We start from the raw sequence: 18481 nt of genomic DNA on the forward strand, positions 1-18481 counted from the left end.
AATACTTGCAGGAGCTTTTTCTCAGCCAGAAAGGACAGTATGGACTCAGGCGCGGCCAGGACAACACTACGATGTTCTCGAAATGGTGGATTAATCTCAGCCTGTTGTGACCCGTGCACCATTAGTGCAGTGTAACATCATCATAGGTGTTACCACCGACTCCCTGTTTAGAGTCCAGGCTAGCACTTTGCTGGGCTTATCCCCTTCCCTGTGTAGGTGTTGACGGTTGTCAACTTGTCAAGCCTGTCCAATAACTCTTCCAGGGCCTTGCGTGCATCTGTATGTTCTGCCCCGATCTCCTAACATCCTGGTTCCCGCCCCTATTTATCAATCACCAGGGTCTCCTGCTGTTATACAGCTCCTACTAAAATAATAGAACTACATATTAGGATGACAGAACATCCGAATGCGGAGACTGAGTTAGTCCTCACCTTCAGAAGCTGTTGGCCCAAATCCTGGCTAGCTCTCAGTGCCTTAGTCAAACCCCTAACCTTACTGTGCTATAAGGTGACTATGGCAGCCTGAACATGACATTTTGATTCCCAAGGAAATTGTGGAAACAGAGCTTACCATTTCGTTGTCCTACTCATGCATGCCCAGGCGAAACACAAGAGATACAAGAAGTTTTCAGTTCATTTATTGAAACAGTCATCGTCTTGCATAGAGAGAATGAGCTGTGATAACCAGGCAGATGAAACAATGCAATGTTATCAGAATTAGGAACATTGTGAAGAGAATGACTATTCCAACCGTGACAAATGATTTCAAGATATTCCTACCTATCACTAACCTCATACTGAGAGCGAGGTACATGTACCCTCTGCCTTCACCTGATTTACTAGGCTAGCGTTAGCTCCCCTCCCCCTGTACCTGGAGAACTGAATCTGGAATTGTCCTGTAATGTAGATGGCAAACTGGAAGATCAGCGCCAACAGAGCTGCATGTTGTACACCGCATTTGTCCCAAGACAATCTCGGCTGGAGTGCCCCTCTGACCCTGATCTTTCTAGGTGCTAGAATCGCCTCTGAATGGGTAATGTAAGCACTAAGATATCTTGTACTGTGTTTCTAGCCATGAACAGAACGTACAAATTACATGTTGAGAAAGGCTAACTAAAGCAAACACCATGTACAATATCGTCTTAGAATAATATTGTGCAAGCCTACAAGAGTGAAAGGTCACTGTTAAAAGTGATGTCAGCTAAAATGTGTAAAGTGTAAAATATAAAACTTAGCTAAAATGGAGAACCAACGTGGGTCCAACTGGGCTCTCTACACCCTCCCCTTTGGGTGAAAAGACATTTTAAAAAGGGAAATAAAAAATGCTTACCTCAATAAGCAAAGTAAGCCATTAAAATGTGATAATTGAAACGTAAAATCAAATCAAATATTTTGATATGATAAAACAGCCAAATTATTGTCATCCATATTGGCGGTGGAATCCAGATCGGACCCTGCTTCCGCAGATGACAGAACCACAATGGCATTGGTGCGCAAATAAAAAGAACAAACCTGGTCAGTGCCCTCAGCCGATGCTGAGGTTGTTCCATCCTGTTCAGTGCCTGCAGTAGGAGACCCAGTATCAAGGAATCCTGGCTCTTCAGCACCCATATTCAAAGAATAGAATGGCTCATTGAAAGCTTCCTGGAGCAATGGCAGGCTCATGGGACAATGCCGGAAATTAACCCTCTTCGGGACATCTGCAGATACATGTGTATAGATTGTACCAATTGCATTGCAAGACGGGTGTTGAATGCATATTCGAAACGGCAGCAAAGCACAGGCTCAACACAATAAAACCATACTGGCCGAAAAGACAGGGCCCAGCTTTTATTTAGTTCCTCCAGTAAAGGTACTCCCAAGTACTGTATCACATGTTCATGACACAGCTGGATGTGTGGTAGTTCCATCACCAATTGACCTCGAGGTGGGACATCCATTGCAGAGGAGCAAAAATAGAGCCAAAATACCACCAATTAGGAATAACACAAGTGGTATGCCTTTAAATATACTCAAAACTAAAGTGTGTACAACACCCTTGGTGTTGGAAGCATTAAAAAAAATGCAACTCACAAGTTAACCGAAATGTCAGGGAAAGTTTGTTTGACAACTGTTATACTTCAGTTCAAATCTTTCACAGGGAAATGCAAGCACCACGTTTTTCTGAAGCAATAAGGCCTTTAGTTTGCTCAGCTCCTCAAAATTAACATTAAAAGTCGCAGTGGAAGGCCACAATGTTCTTGATAGTTCAACATCAAGTAACTTCCATTCCACAGTAACTAAAATACTGCGTGAATCGAGCATACTGGTACTTACTTCAAGTAACATACCAAATTGGCCACCGAGGCATTAGACCCTTGCAATGTCACCTGTTTACAAGTCATGGAGTGGCTTCAGGAAGTTTCGCATTTGTTTCTGCTTAGAAAAACCTCTCTTTCCTTACTCACACATCTGTAATCAATGGTAATTCCCATACCTTGTGAATGAAACTCTCCCCCAAAGGTTCATATCTGCCTACTGAATAATGTTTTAAGCATCATGCAAACTGAAACGTTGAAATTGGCAGTGAAATAACTCCATGAATGAGCTAAACTGCTGATGGTGATTCAGCTAGTGTGAAAGGCAATTTTTCTAATCTCTCAGTATTCAGCATTGTATAAGTAGCATCTTTCTTTGCCATTATTTATTGGTCATGTGTTAGATTGAAAGGCATAACCAATTATTTTGTGTTAACGTGCTTCCAGGCTTGTAACGTCAAACTCAGCTGCATAATAGATCTAAGCTGACTTTGCCCATGTTTTAAAAAAGACATGTTGTGCTGTATGAGGTCTATTGCAGATGATACAATGTTATTCAATGTATAAATACAAGTGGACAATGTATTTATTCCATTATGAACAACAGCCAGTGCTTTTTTCAAAATAGCATGATCGATTTGCCTTCAACGAACAGCAGCTTCCATTTGAGAAAGCTTCCACTTGAGAAAGCTTCCACATTTCATTGTAGATAGCATGAAGAAACTTTTTGGAACATGTTGACCTAGGATCCAACAAGAAAACGTGTAAATTCATGTAATCAGAGAGGAGAGAGAGGTGTTCTTTTACAGCAGATAGAGCATAATTTTGCCACCATTGCTGGCATAGCTTCCCTACGATATAAGTGGAGACCACCCTTGAATGTTTGGTCTGGACATAACGAGGGTCCGGCCTGCTTGCTTCAAAACCCTTTGTGGAGTTTAAAAGACGTGTGACAAATATTTGTATCCACTGTCCATAATATCCACCTGTTAGGACCTGAAAGTGTAGAGATAAATGTACTGTTCTGTACTATGCCATTGAGCTGTTCCTCTGTTTAATTTACTAACTTCTGCCAATTTATATACATAGCTTTACTTTAAATGCATTATAATATTCAATTTCAGACAGCATTATACTCACTGTTTTAACATCTCAATTATCAGAAATAACACCTGGGGTTTACATGTAATCCATTGCTACTTTAAAAACATAAGGAGTTTGTAGAGTCTCTATCGTATGGAACCTTATCCCACACAATTCCAATGGAAGCTGGAATAGCAGAAATTGTCACAAGAGACAGGTCTATTTGCACTTTGTGGGACAACAGATGAGATTTCAATACCTCAGCTGCCAGTTTGACACCAGGGTGCTCTGTGAGATAATGCCCATGTATAAGCAAGAAGAAAATAGTCACAAATCCAATCCACAGAATCAGAAAGAGTAGTGTGATTATAATCTACAAGTAGGACCATGGACGAATCAGATAAGTGTGTTTCGACCAGTGAAGAAAGTCGCATACACCATGAAGTGAAGTGTGACAAGAATCATTAGAGAAGTTGTCAAAGTCGACAAAAAAGTCAGGAACCGTTTGTGAAGAAAGGAAACTCAACAGGTGAAATACCGCTGGTAGACACCTACAAAGGTGGCTCAACATAACCAACTTGATTGCTTTGGGTATCAGTAGAAAACTGTACATGTATGTCTGATGTGTTTCTTACATTTGCACCTGTAACAGGAAGCATCAAAAGTTCATTCTCCGCCCTCCCCAGCCTGGGGTAACAATATTAGTGTTATTCAATACTTGCAGAGGTATTTCCTGTAGGGTAGTTTGAGGGGTTAGGGAACTACTCGGGAGTCCTAATGGCTTTTACTGTGAAGAATCTGCCACAAGATGCAATTTTAATTGATCAATGAAAACAAAACATTTGTCTTTACAACCACCAAGTGGTGAAAGAGTGAGATCTTTGTTACCTTGCTACTCTATTCTACTGTTTATGGATGTATACTTGACTGGCTTGGCTAATGGTAAAGTGTTTTTTTAAATAAGAAAACGGTTAATGCAATGTTGCCTATACTAGGCAGCCGCCTTTTGCTTTTTCATATTTTTTTTTTCCACATTAAAAATGTTATTAAAAGTGTTCCGTGGGTTCTGCATTTGCACTGTGATATTCTACTGCTTATTGATTCAGAGTAAATACACTTGAAAGAGAACTAGGATTACAAGTAAGTAACTTATTGGTCGAAGTCAAGCAGTGTTTCAGCCACTGTTGATTGTCTCCTAAGTATTTCGTTTGTGGAATCCCAAAGGGTTCCTCCCTAACCCAGACCCTATTTAATCTGTATGTAGCACCCTTGGCCCAGCTTATCAAGGACCACCAGCTATCTTGCTTGAGTTATGTAGATGATGCACAAACAATACCAAGACTAGATGTGACTTGTGGCAGTGCATGAGTCAAGTTCATGAATGGTTTAAAGGCAGTCTACTAGGCAGCCTAGTGGTGGACTGGAAGTGCACCAGGTGCCTTCAGCTGAATTCAGACAAAACGGAAGTACTAATCCTGGATGGGTCTCCCTCTGACCGCAAATTGGTGTGACCTTTCTAGCAAGGGCAGTGTTGCTCTCTTGTTTCTGCTGTCAGAAAACAAAGCGTTATTATTGATGGGAGTTATTATGATTGACACTGTCATTGTCCCCTCAAATAGATGTTCATGTCTTCCTATTTTCAGCATTTAAATATTCCTACATTTCTAAATTGTCTCCTTACAACAACCATGCACTTATCGGTTGCCATCTTGACTATGTGAAAGCCTCTTTTTTTTTTTCCAGGGCTCCCGGCTTTATAACTTCACGGTCTTCAGTTGGTACATTTACTCCTTTTGCTACCACACCTCACTTCCATTTCTAGTCATATACAGCTCTGAATTGGCTTTCTGTAGACAAACGTATTGTTTTTAAATATCTGTGTATTTGCTTCACAGCACTAGATGACTGTGGTCCTGTTTTCATAAAGGAATTGTTTTCCTGGTATGTTCCCTCCTAAGCCCCTGGTCCTCCTCTGCCTATCTCCATGAGTAATCTAAAGTCAAGAAAGCATGGTAATGAGGTATGCAGAGCCTTTGCTTACTTTGGTTGTAATTTCGTGAGCCTTCCTTCTCAATCTGAGATCCCACACAAATTTGTTCAGGTGAGCAAAACTACTCGAAACTTGGCTGTCTGCACACTAAATTTCACATGGGGCTTTGGTTAACTAACTGTACTTTTAGCTCTAGGACATCTGCGCATAGGCCCATGTTCTTACACGTACTTTAAATAAATACAATAACAATGCTTCGAGTACATAGCTACTGCTTCCAGTACATGGTGGCACCTGATCCAATTTGTTGCTAATAGGAGAGAAACTATTACTTTAAAGTCTCCTGCAGGTCCCTTTTACAAATATTTTATGGAAATGTCATCACAATTGTCAAACGACAAATATTGAAGGCAAGTAGCAAACTAGTAACAGGTTTTTTGATTTGACATTTTTGTGACCTCTTTCTGTTTAATTTATTTCTTCTTTTTCTTTTTTGTATTTTATAACAGGGCTTTGACTTTGGGAGGAGGATTGCCTCATTTGGAACATCTCAATCTCTCTGGTTGTCTCATTGTGACTGGAGCTGGCCTACAGGAATTGGTTTCAGTGTGCCCTTCTCTAAATGATGAACACTTCTACTACTGTGACAATATTAATGGTAATGTTGTTCACAAATTGCATTTGACACTTGCTTTATTGTATGCTTGAAGTACTGAGCCCTAGTATTGAATATAACACAATACAGTATGCCAGGCAAAATTCCATGTACAAGTAACTCTTTATAAGGCGGCCTCTAATAGGCAAAGTTTTTCTCTCTGTTAAATTTTAAACGTGAAGTACCCCTAAATTAGTCTTTTCTTCTGATAATCCCAAATCTGTTTCCCCAATGTTAACCAACTGTGCCTTTTCTGGTCTGTTTTTTTTTTTTCTCTGTTATGATCAGCCTTGCAACACTAAAAAAACAACCAAAAAAACATTGCTACGATTTATGTTCTAATGCCAAGGACACTTTAATTTACCTTTCCTTGGGAAGACTGTAGCCTTCTCAGACAGTCCTATTACTGTCACTTTCCTTAATTACTTTGTGATTAATGTGGCATTCTGTTTTTTATTTAGAAAGCTGCACAATACCCTGAGTTCTTCTGTGGACACAGGAGGAATGTGCTGACAGCTGTCTTCTTGACGCTTCTAGCTCCACTCCAATTGTCAGAAATTTCAAATAACCCTGGTCATTGCTGGTTACCATGGAGGTGAAGTGAGTAGACAGACAAGCAGATTGTAGGCCCATAGGAGCCGTTGTAGAAAGAAACAAGCAAAAGAATAGTTGACCATCTGTGAGTTTCCTTCCAATGACCAATGAGTTCCTTCCAGAGGGTCCGATGTACCTTTCTTACCTGCTGGAAAGACCTGCCATGCTATATGCCAGTGAAAGATGATGACTGGACCCCTAAAACTCAAACAGCAGGCTTGCAAATGTTAATCATATTGGGTGCTGGTGCTGTAGCCCATTCAGCAAAAAAAATGAGGGGTAATATGGGAGAAGTACAAATGGCATAATAGACTTTAGTGCACCCTGCATTGATGTATTCTTCCCTAAACAGCAAAGTCTAGGGGATTTATTTCAAAAGACAAAGTGCTATAGAATGAATTTAAGAAGCAAGGGGAAGTAGTCCAGTAAAATCAGTTTGTTTTGCCTGCTGCTGTATGTGCCCAGAATGGAAAAAAAAACATGCAGTCACTTAATTCCTGAGCTTATTGTGCTAGAGAAAACAACAGATGGCGATCTGAGTGAATCCTGTATGCTGGAAAATGAGAAAACACAATCAGTATTCTTAACTGAGTTGAGTAATTGAGGAGAAAGGATGACAATAAATGTCCTTTAGCAGCTAAATGGCTCTGGTGCAGGCAAGGGACTGATGGCAGTATATGTTGAATCTACCTACGATGCGATTGTTGTAGAGCTGAAGCAAAGTAAGTCGTAGCATACAGAAAAACAAAATTTTTAATTCTCTTGTGTATTACGTTAGCGTTTCCTTGTTCTCTGGTAAAAGTTTGCAAACTGATGTATACTACAAATGCAACACTTTGCGAGTGGGGGATTATATGATTTGTGAAGACCTTACTACCTGTTTGTCTAGGGTAGGGTCTCCAACCAGTAGCTCGGGTGCTAATGGTAGCTCGCCAACTCCATGGAAGTAGCTCGTGGAAGCTCATCCCAGTAGGTGAAAGCGAGGGTCTGGGCACATTTAAGGAGATAGGGATTCACATTTTCAGACCCTTGGAGTCCCAGCCAGACAAACCAATGGCAGGTCTCCACACTAACACAAATACACGCTGACGGTCTGCTGCAGTCGGATGATCTGCAACATAACCACATGCTTTCCCTTGCAGAATATCAACGTTGAATAGAGATTGGTCATGTTGTGTACCTCATTCTGTCAATCACAGTGTGTAAATTAACACTTGGCCATAGAAAAATGTCAGAAGGAGCAAGAGTAGATTTGCTTTGGTGGGGGCTGTAACAAGTGATCATTATTGGTAATCTTATATGGGACGGTCAGAACTGGAATATGATTGGATGTGGTCATCTTTAGAGGTGTGCGAAATCTGCCTTTTTTGCTTTTATATGTAAAAGAAAAAATAACTACTGAAATGCAAATCCATTATTTAGTGCTATATGTTAGCGCAAAATGTGTCAGATGGTCAATTTTTGATGGCAGGATACAATTTTCGCAAAAAAAAACAGCTGCCACAAACAGAAGCTTGCATCTGTCTGTTTGCATTTATCCAACACTCCAGCGCAGTCGTTCCGTAATGTAATTTTTAGTGCAGCGTAGCGCAAAATTACACTGATGTAATTTAAATCTCACTCAGGCCTAGTCATATTGTAACAAGGATAATATTTATGAGTAGCTCAGGGTGAGATTCATTGACCAATAGTAGCTCCTGTCATAGAAAAGGTTGGAGACCCCTGGTCCACGCCTTGTCTACACTTAACCTTCAGGATTGAGAACACTAGTAAAAAATTAATCTCCAGAAATCAAATTAATACTAGAGGAGAGACGTTGAATTATGGCCTTTAGACGAAAACCATGGATGATGATAAAATATAAAAAGAAAATCAGTTATGGGAAACTTCCATGTTGGGCAGTGAGAGAATAGTTGCAACTTTAACCATGTTAAATGATTGCTTGTCACAGGAACTTTAAAAGCATGTGCCTCTTTTGACAGCATGTGTTTTAGTTACCCAAAGTAAACAATAGAACATAAAACAAAACCACACACAAAATATAATAACACAGTTAAAAGTATTCTGGGGTACAACACACCAGAACAGTCACAACAGATAACAAAACAAGCAACTGCACAGCGCCATCAAATTGCAATAAGGCAGCACAAAAAGACAGCTGCACAAAAAATAAGTACACATCACCACCACTGCCAAGCAAAAATATGCACAAATGTTCTTGCCACAAATTAACACCCCTAGAAACCTTGGTTCATAATGTGCTGTGAAAATATGTTTACCAAGCACTGCATTGACTTGCCACCAAGGACACAAATAAAGGACAGTCAGAAGTGTTTTGTGATCTGTCTGCTCAAATATATAGTTTTAGATAGAACCAAAATCAGGTAGAATGCTGTGAATGGGTTTTAATTTCAGGTCTTCAAATGGTATACTCTTTTTCTCATTGAGATATTAGTTATTACATGTATATGTAAAGGGCACCATGCCCCCGTGGGCGGTATCCTGGTGCTGAGCAGGTGTGTTGTCTCGCAGATCACATGGTAAATAACCAATAAGAGTGACTCCTCACTTCACCCTCCCAAAGATGCTGAAATGAGGGTCATTGACATAGGAACATTTCTGTCCCCAAAGCGCTTTAATTGCTTAAGCATTTGATAATTTACTTTAGTTCCATATTCCTAAACACATTAATATTCCAAGTTTATATTTTTAGAGAAAGACCAGAACAGGGTGTTGAGTGTCAAGACTGATTCTTACCGAGATCACCAAATGTATGGACTGTAATTTAACCACTGTGCTAAGAACTGAGTCTTTGGGCAATCGTACCCGCATGCAAAAAGCAAAGAATCACCTCTATCGGCCCCTCACTGATAAAATAAAGTTATAGTGTTGGTAGCATGCCTTGCCTACTGCTTCTCAGTTAAATTGGTGGCTTGAATATAGGCAAGTGCACCTAGAAAGGAATGCACTCTTCCTGCCCCTGATTGTACTTTGGGTATAACTCTTGTTATCGGTTGACTGGGATGGCTTCTTGAGATAATCCTCAAGGTATGGTTGCTGCTATTTATTTAACTGCTATTTATTTATAGTTGAAGGGGTGCACTGGTGTCTTTCTGGAACTGAATTGATGGGACCAGCAATAATCCCAGAACGAACTGGCTAGATCCGAAAGGGCATTCGAGCGAGTGCCCCCCAGGTGGTTTATATATCTCACTGCTGCCACACTGTCCATTTTGAGGAGGGCACAACATTTCGCTTGATCTTTGGTGCAGCATTTGACCACATAAGATCCCGCCAGGAGCTTCGAGGCAGTTGATGTGTAGGGATTTTTCTCGAGCAGACCACTGAACTCCTGTGGAGAATGCACCACAACGTGCTCCCCATCCCGAACCAGTGGTGTTCGATTCTATGACTAGGTCGGGAAGGGAGCCAAAGATCGCTCGGCTGTGGCATATGCCTCCATGTGGTCGAGCTACCCCTGTATTTCATCCTGAGCCTCACCCAACATCGGGACTACTTAAGAGTATGTGAGGCCTCTTTGGAGATGAACAGCTTTGAGTCGTTGCAGAGCACGATAAAGGAGGGGGCCGGGGAGCCTGAATGGAGGACAAAATGCCCACAACCCTTGAGATCTGGCGGAGAAAAGTTGATGACCTGGCCAGCAAGTTGGGCAGCTCGTGTCTGATCTGTTCATCTTTTTAGAGGGGAGGGTGGCTTGTACCGAATCCACCACAAAGCCTAGGAATACCAGAGTTTGGGAGGCTTGAGGGCGAACTTCGGTCCGTTGATAATGAATCCGATGGATTCTAACAGGGAAACTGCCATCTGAAGATGTGAGAGGAGGATCTGAGGAGATTGATCCATCAGAAGGAGATCGTCTAGGTAAACGATCAAGCGGACTCCCCACGCTCTGAGGAATTCCATCACTGGGTCATAACCTTGGTAAAGCACCATGGGACGGCTGAGAGTCTGAGCAGGAGGATCTTGAACTTGAACGTTTGCCTTTGCCACTGAAACTGGAGGAATTGACGGTGAGGGGGAAATATTAGAAACGTCAGATATGTGTCCTTGAAATCGAGACTCACCATCCAGTCTGAGGCGAAAAAAAAAACATAGGAGTGGGAGGTCGCAGCTGGATGGGTGAGCCTAAAAACTCTATATGGAACCCTTGGACAGTTTGGAGCACCCAAGTATCATAAGTGATAGCCGCCTAGTTGGAGAGGAAGTGTTGAAGCCTGCTCCTAGAGAGTGTAGAGCCTCTAAGTTCACCTCTTGCCCCTCTATACTTGGTATGGTGTCTGGTGGGATAGAAGGTTCCAAACTTGGAAGCGTCCTGGTACTGCCCATGCTTGTGGCCTTGGCTTTTGCCCGAGGCTGGGTGTTTTGCGAGTTTCTGTTCAAGCATCCCCTGCCACAACCAGCCCCTGTGAAAACCTAGGGTGTGAAAATTAGTTTGATCGAAGTGTGTGCCTTGTCCAGTGAGTTGAAGATCTGGACGAACTCACCAAGCTTCCGGACAAAAGGGTACCCAGACAATCCCTCTTGAGCCACTGGACCAACCTCTGAAGTGGCAAGATGCCCCAGTTTGGGGTCTATCTTGATGGGGAGCGAACAGCGTCTGTCTGTCGAAATGGTGCAGTATGCATTCCACAAGAAGATAATCGCTCTTTTGGCCCAGCCAGAGAGCACATCCAGCCAAACCAGGGTGCCTGAAGCTTTTGCGTCCTCCGCCATGTCAAGGATGCACGTTAGGGGACCAGAGATGTGCAGCAATTTGTCCTGGCAGGCACGCAGGACCTGTCTGTTTTTTGAGTTCACGCATACATTTTCCTAAAAATGTTGACATGCGCTTGTCTATTTCAGGGGTCAGTGCCAATTTATCTCCTAAAGGTGTTGGGGGAGGGGGACATTCAGCGCACAGGCGGTTCCAGGCCTCCTTATCAAGTGGCTTGCAAAGCCGGCCGGCGACGTATGTTGCCACTTTGTCGTCAAGGGTCCACTCTGCCGATCTGGGATGAATCCGAAGCTCTGGTTCGAGCAGGTCGGACGCCCCATGAGGGGACCTCTTGTGTTTGAGAGGAGTGCCATGAGCGGGGTCCCTCGTCTTGGTCCCTGTCTGAGTCTGACTGGGAATCTGTGCCTCGGGGGATACTGGGGCCAGAAAGGGGGAGGGAGTACACTGGGTTATCCCTGAGGGGCCCGTGATTGGAGGGTTATTTTCTTGGGGATGTTCCTGAGCTTCAGCCTATCAAAGGTGTCCCTCTTACATTTAGGAAGCAGTGCCGGTCGGGCGTCTGACCTGGGGGGGGGGGGAGGGAGAGAGATGAGGGTGTGGGGGGAGGTGGTATGCATCCGCTCCTGAAGGTCTTCCCTCCCTTAGAGGGGTTTGTTGCATAGTTCTGCATAATGCAGTCATTTCTGCACCATGGGGGACACGGCCTGCTGACCGCGTTCCAGATGGAAGCTTCCATAAGTTCACAGAAGTGTTCATCCATTGGCAGGTAGGTTACCTGTTCCTCCTCTACATAAGACTCTTCAATTTCACTCATGGTGGGTTTCTGTTTTTGCTGGAGGACCCAGTGACAGGAAGGCAAACTGGAGCTTAACTAGGGTAAGCAGAGGGTTTAAGCCCGGTCTGGGGTCACCAGGGCCGGACATAGAGGGCAATGGTACGGGGTGAATGCCCCAAAGACGTTGTGTGGCCAGAAGGCCAGAGCAGCAAAAAGGCTTTTATAGAGGGGGCCCAGCTAGGGCTGAAAGTATGAAGCCCTGTAGGCACTGAACGCCCCTAGAGTCACTCTTGCATGTACCGCCTTTGCCTTCCAAATGTGTGGAGCGTGTAGAACGTGTGGAGCGCTCTTCGCGCTCAATAATGATACTGATCCCGCGGGGGAAACGAGGCACAATTGTGAGTGCCCAGCCGGTCGTGCTGCCAGTCTGACATGTCTGTTTCGGAAAGTGCGCCAATCCAGAAACCAAGAAGCCTCACGCATAAGTCACGCTGCTGTTGCGGTGCCCTATGGGGGTCGGATGACCACGTCGCACTAGCCCCCAGGCACCGCAGCACGCTGTGATTACCTTGCGGCTGTGGAGGAGCAACAAGCGTTCCCTCGGCTGTTCCTGAAACTGTGGGAGCAGTGAAGAGGACGTGGGAACAGTAGTGAAGGACTATATATATCACACGGACAGCTGATTGGCTATTGGCTCTTACTTGTTGAGTTTCCCACTGTTCATGGGAAATGTGTTTTTTTTGTTTGTTTTTTCTTTACTGGCTGCTGTTAATAGTGGTGAAGAAAGAAGGCATAATCCTCGCCTCTGGTCCTGACAAAGAATAAGGTTTTCAGGCTGGGCCATCCTTATCTCTAACGCAAATTTAGACTTGCATGTGTGGGGACGGGCTAACACATGCGGATAAAACAAAAGAAGAGACAAAATAATTAGGAACATTATCTAAAATTGTCTAACCAGGGTAACTCACTATAAAAATACATTGGTGAAATCATCTAAGCTGGAATGGAAAGAAGAAACCCATTTTGTGGATTATATACCTCTCCTCATGGGACAGTAGACAGGAAAGATGTGTCAGTCCAGAGCGATCACAACTTCTCTGTATCAGTAGACAGCAGCAACAGGGGCATTGCAGTACATGAGCTGCACATAGGGCAGGTGAGCAGTTCAGAATTTATTGGACATTTTAGTACTGAACGGCATAAGCAAATGGGACACATAGAAAGGATGACTTTGATTCTTCAGAAGATATCTAAGGGTCATAGGTGTTCAGGAGAAGAGAGAGAGTAGCATTACAGCAACGGGTCAGAAGCAAGACAAGACGCTACTCCACTGACTAAAAGTTTCAAAAGTCTTTCCCTAACTTGAAATGTCCACAGGTTTCTGATTGGTCCTCCATGTGGGCTCATCCTGTGCCAATTAATCAATACCTAATGGAAAATCATTGACGCCATCAAGTTTCATCTGTTCTGGATTTTCTCAGGGAGTGTGAAGTCATCTTGATGAATCCATACAGTTCCGCCAAAATATAACACTTGTTTCTCAATTGAAACTTTGCACCACTTTTCCCAGAGTGCACAGGATGACTAACAGTTCTCTTGTGAATTTAATAAAATGCTTCCTGTCTTGTTCGACAGCTAGAACAAATACTGTTACATTTGTTATTAGTTAGGATGTGTTCTCTGTCTTTAATACAATAGCACATTCTCTAACACATCAGCAACCTAAAATAATTCAAGCCAAAGGAAACAGAATGAATTAGCACTTTTCCTCTACTGCTGCAAAATGAATCTTCAGGCATAGTCTAGCTAAGGAAACCTAAATACATATTAATGCAGTTAATACATAGAGATACATATAGATCTTTACAATTTGAATCAAAGGTGCAAAGCAAATTATTTTATTGCAGTAACTATTTGTGCCTGACATTAGAGACAGTTTACGCTTGCATTTATTTTTCTACACACATGTAACTCACATTAATATAATTGATTTAAAGCAATATAAGTATGATTAATTCATGTTAGTTTAATATACATAATACATCCTTCATTTCTACTATTTTTCTAAAATTAACTTTTAATATTAATTTGTGTCAGTAGTTCGCTCGAATAGAAATGCACAACATCTTTCATGGCAAAACACGATGTCAAAAGAAATGGAGGTCACAATGTTCACAATATTTCAAACATGCACATTTTTACATTTCATGTTTATTTCTCTGTTGGGCTTTTAAATTAAGGTTTATAAGTCACCATATGCTAACTTCTATGCCACTTATGTATTAGTAAAATTTGATCTCGATCATCACTACGAGAGCCCATTTGGGTTTGCTGCCAGTCAGACATTGCTTCCTGTCAAGTACAAGGAGGAAATCTAGGAAATGTATCTCCATGATAAAGATAGAAATCAGGAGGAGTAAACTGGGAATTATTAAGGAGGAGACAAATTGTGGAAATGGGCATCCTCATTATGAGCAATCCTACAGCAAATATGAAGAGCCACAGTACTGGGTCAGCTTATGTGGAGGGTTCCTACAGATCTGCTCTAGGAACTACATCAGATGACGTTGGACTGTTATGTCATACAATTTCCTCCCTCAGTTGAGTTTGTGAAGCCTCCAATATTGCTATCCCAGGACTCCTTCTGTGCAAATTCTCAAAACAATTTCAGCTGCTGATCACAGAAACTGACTCTTTACTGTGTCACTTCAATGATGCTTCCAGGAAGTAAATCAAAGTAGTCCATATTTTGAATTTCATATACCTAGACGTCATGCAGGCTCCAACCTACGTTTCAGACCTGGTGCCTCATTTAAATAAAAAAATTAAGTTCCTGACAACTCCACAGCCTGTGTTAGTGGACACTGACATGCTAATTCTTTGAGACTGGCTAACTCATAGCAGTCACAGTGGTTGTGGACTGAGTGTTATAAGCAGTGCTTTAAATGGAAAAATAGAAGTGCAGGTACTCTGTGATAGAGTACCTGCTTGTTTCCGAGAAGTGCCGGTACTCTCCAATTAAAAGTATTACGTTTATCTTGAGATATGCCGGTACTCTCCTTCTCAAAATAAAAAAGTGCCGGTACTCAGTACCGGAGAGTACCGGCCCATTTAAAGCACTGGTTATAAGGAAAGAAGAACTGATATATTTTATATTTCACATCTTAGGAATCTTTTGGCGGTGTGTTTTCTCAGCTAGCTTTAATCACAGCTCTTGAATATTTCCCAAGACCCATCAGTGAGGAGCTCACTCGCCATGCAGAAGCATTTCATTGCATACCTAAATGTGGAGATGTTAAATATGTTTTGTCTGTTACTTTAAATGTTACATTTGTAGGGACATGTGTTATAAAATAGTGAAGAAGTTGATTTTATCCACAATAGACTTCTAAAACCAACTGGTATATAACCTTAGAAGCCCTTTATTTGACACTTATTCAATGTAAATCAGCCGTTGCGCTCCCAGCTGTGTTCTGCAAACCTACTGCAAATTATAATTGACTATCTCTAGATGCTTAGCCCAACTCAAACCAAATACCCACCTTCCATTGTCACTTCCATTGTTCTGATCGACTAGAGGCAGTGCATTGGACAATCTAAAATCAAATTGGTCAAGGCTTGTTATGTGTGTCATTGCCTTGTTTGCCATATAGGAGGGAATACCTGTTCACTCTAGACAAAAGATGCTCTTTCTTATTTTTGTGGTCCCTCATGTTCTGTCGAGCTGCTTCTGCTTCCTTGTCACTTACACCGCAGAACCAATTCTGGGAATGTTTAAAATCCTAATTGCTCTTTATCAGTCTTCTCTTAGCTGCTAGGATTTCTTACTGATTCCTACATAGTTCATGTGATGTTTGTGCCCTAAATACTGTTTTCAGTTTTGTTCATTTATCAGATTACCTTTATCATCAGTTTTCAAGTCTCACAGCTCTAAGCTGTCTGTCAAGACCTCATGCCACAGTCCAACACACATACAAATGGAGTTTTTGGAAAGCCCTTGTCAGACGTGGCTTCTGTGTTTGAGTTGACTTTACCCATTGGCGGACAAGGTTGTATATCAACCCACAAAATATTGCAGATGGGTATTTCCCCAGACACTGACATACGTTCTCCCCTTATCGTAGCTATGGAGGAGGGAGCATCCTACTCTCTGGTGGTTTGAAGAGCGGCCGCAGGCTATCTCCCACCCCCAGACTACGGCGGACCGCCTGCATGCACTGGGGTTCACTATAAGCGTGCCAAAGTCCCACCTGACTCCTTCTCAGACACTCCATTTCATCTGAGCTATTCTGGACACAGGGCAGTGTCAGGCTTATCCTCCCAAGTGGCGAGTCTAGGATATTTAGGCTGATACCGATGTTTCAGCCTCTGTCCTGGATTTCAGTGAGAATGACTGAGGCTGCTGGGCCTTATGGCCTCCTGCATCCGGCTGGTGACTTATGCCAGATGGCATATGTGGGCTGTGCATTGACATTTGAAGTTCCAGTGAGCGCAGTATCAGGAGAATGTCCACGATAGGGTCCAGATCTCTGAGGGAACTACACAAGATCTGCAGCAGTGATTAACGAACCACGATTGGTCCAGAGGCAGGTCCCTGTCCCTTCTCCATCCAGATCTGACAGTAGTGACAGATGCATCTCTCCTGGTATGCGGCAGCTCTCTGGGTGAGGCGGAGATCAGAGACACCTGGTCCCCAGCGGAGTCCGGACTCCACATTAACTTGTTGGAGCTTCGGGTGATCAGGCTATCTTTGAAAGCATTTCTTCCCTTGTGTGTTCAGAGACAACACCACAGCCATGTGGTATTGCAACAGGCAGGGTGAGGGTTGTGGGCCCTTTGTCAAGAGGCTCTATGCCCCTGGACATAGCTGAAGCAGGGCTTTGCCCTGGTGGTTCAACATCTGGCGGGCTCGCTGAACGTCCGAGCTGATTAACTTAGCCGTCAATGCTTAGTTAATCACAAATGGCGTCTCCATCCGGAGGTGGCGCAAAGTCTCTTTCAGCAGTGTGGAGAGCTTTGGTTAAATCTGTTTGCCTCTGCAGAGAACGCGCAATGTCTGCTGTTTTGCATGTTGGGTTTTCCAAGGCACTTTTCGTTTTGAGTGGAACTCAGGCCTTGCTGTCCACCTTTCCGCCCATAAGATCCGGAACAACCGGGCCCAAGTAATCCTTGTGGCTCCAGACTGGGCACGAAGGATCTGTTATCCTTAGCTATTGAGCATGGCCATCGATCCTCTAGTCAGACTGCCCTTTCCACAGGATCTTCTGTCGCAGCAGCAGGGAAGGGTTTGTCACCCAAACCTGTCCAGTCTCTGCCTTCTTGCATGGAGATTGAGCTGTAACAGTTAACAGCTTTTGACCATCCTCCCAAAGTCTATAATCTTGGCAGCCAGGCAACCCTCCACCAAAACAGTATACGCCTGTCAGTGGAAGAAATTGACCCCCATTTCTGCACCTCTCTTGTCAGCAAGCTAGTGTAGGTCAGGCAGTGCTGCAGACACTTTTCCAAAGAACTGCAGCACCCACAGGTTAGTCAACACTTTTTGGAGGGCACTGCATGGAGGGCATGGCATGTGTATCTAGAGCCACACATGCTATCAAACAGAAACTGTTACTTACCCAGTAAACATTGGTTTGTGGCATGTAGTGCTATAGATTCACATGCACCCACCCTCCTCCCCTGACACCTGTGGCCATTGCAGTTCCTTTACCTTATCATTTGTATGGACATTTCTTTACTTATACTCACTTTATACTCCTTTCTCACCTGCCTGCAGGAAAAGAATCTGAAAATGGAGTCAATGCCCATGCATGTTATCGCCAAGAGAGTAGGAGTCTTACTCTAGCTCGTGACTCGAAAGACTTATTTGAAGAAAAACAACCTGCACACATCCGGACCCAACACCAGATGGCAGGAGTATGTAAATCATGTGAATCTCCAGAATTACATGCCACAAACAGATGCTTACTGGATAAGTAACATTTTCCTTTTTCACTCAACCACAACCAAGCATTGGCAAATTCAACAAATTTGACACAGAGAAACATTTTCATCCAAAAGTTTGGCTAGTTGTAATGCAGTCACTTAGTCAATTTAGGTGACCAACTCCAGTAGGCATGTCCTGTTCCCTGGTGCTGCACGGTGGCGGTTGGTAGCAGTTGAAAATTTTGAGCTACCAAGTTGAAAATTTTGAGGGTTGCTAGTCTGTTCATAATGCTCATACTGGCCCAGATCATGCCTGTCCTAGAACTCAACAATTGCCTTTTGGAGGTGGGCTCCCCACGGTCAGTTGTAGACCTTCTCCAGATGATGGTGAAGCTCCTGACATCGCTTTGGTTCACGATCAGTGACCC

At 43.1% G+C, this 18481-nt stretch overlaps 1 protein-coding gene across 1 annotated transcript in view; it reads left to right on the forward strand.

Moving 5' to 3' along the window:
- Window positions 1-18481, forward strand: part of FBXL5 (F-box and leucine rich repeat protein 5) — a 316902-nt gene that overhangs the window by 170051 nt on the left and 128370 nt on the right. Inside the window, exon 10 of the mRNA XM_069202604.1 lies at window positions 5879-6027. Within this exon, the coding sequence (XP_069058705.1) occupies window positions 5879-6027 (149 nt within the window). The remainder of the gene's footprint in view (window positions 1-5878; window positions 6028-18481) is intronic.

The sequence above is a fragment of the Pleurodeles waltl genome, chromosome 1_2 (assembly GCF_031143425.1).
Source record: "Pleurodeles waltl isolate 20211129_DDA chromosome 1_2, aPleWal1.hap1.20221129, whole genome shotgun sequence".
NCBI lineage: Eukaryota > Metazoa > Chordata > Amphibia > Caudata > Salamandridae > Pleurodeles > Pleurodeles waltl.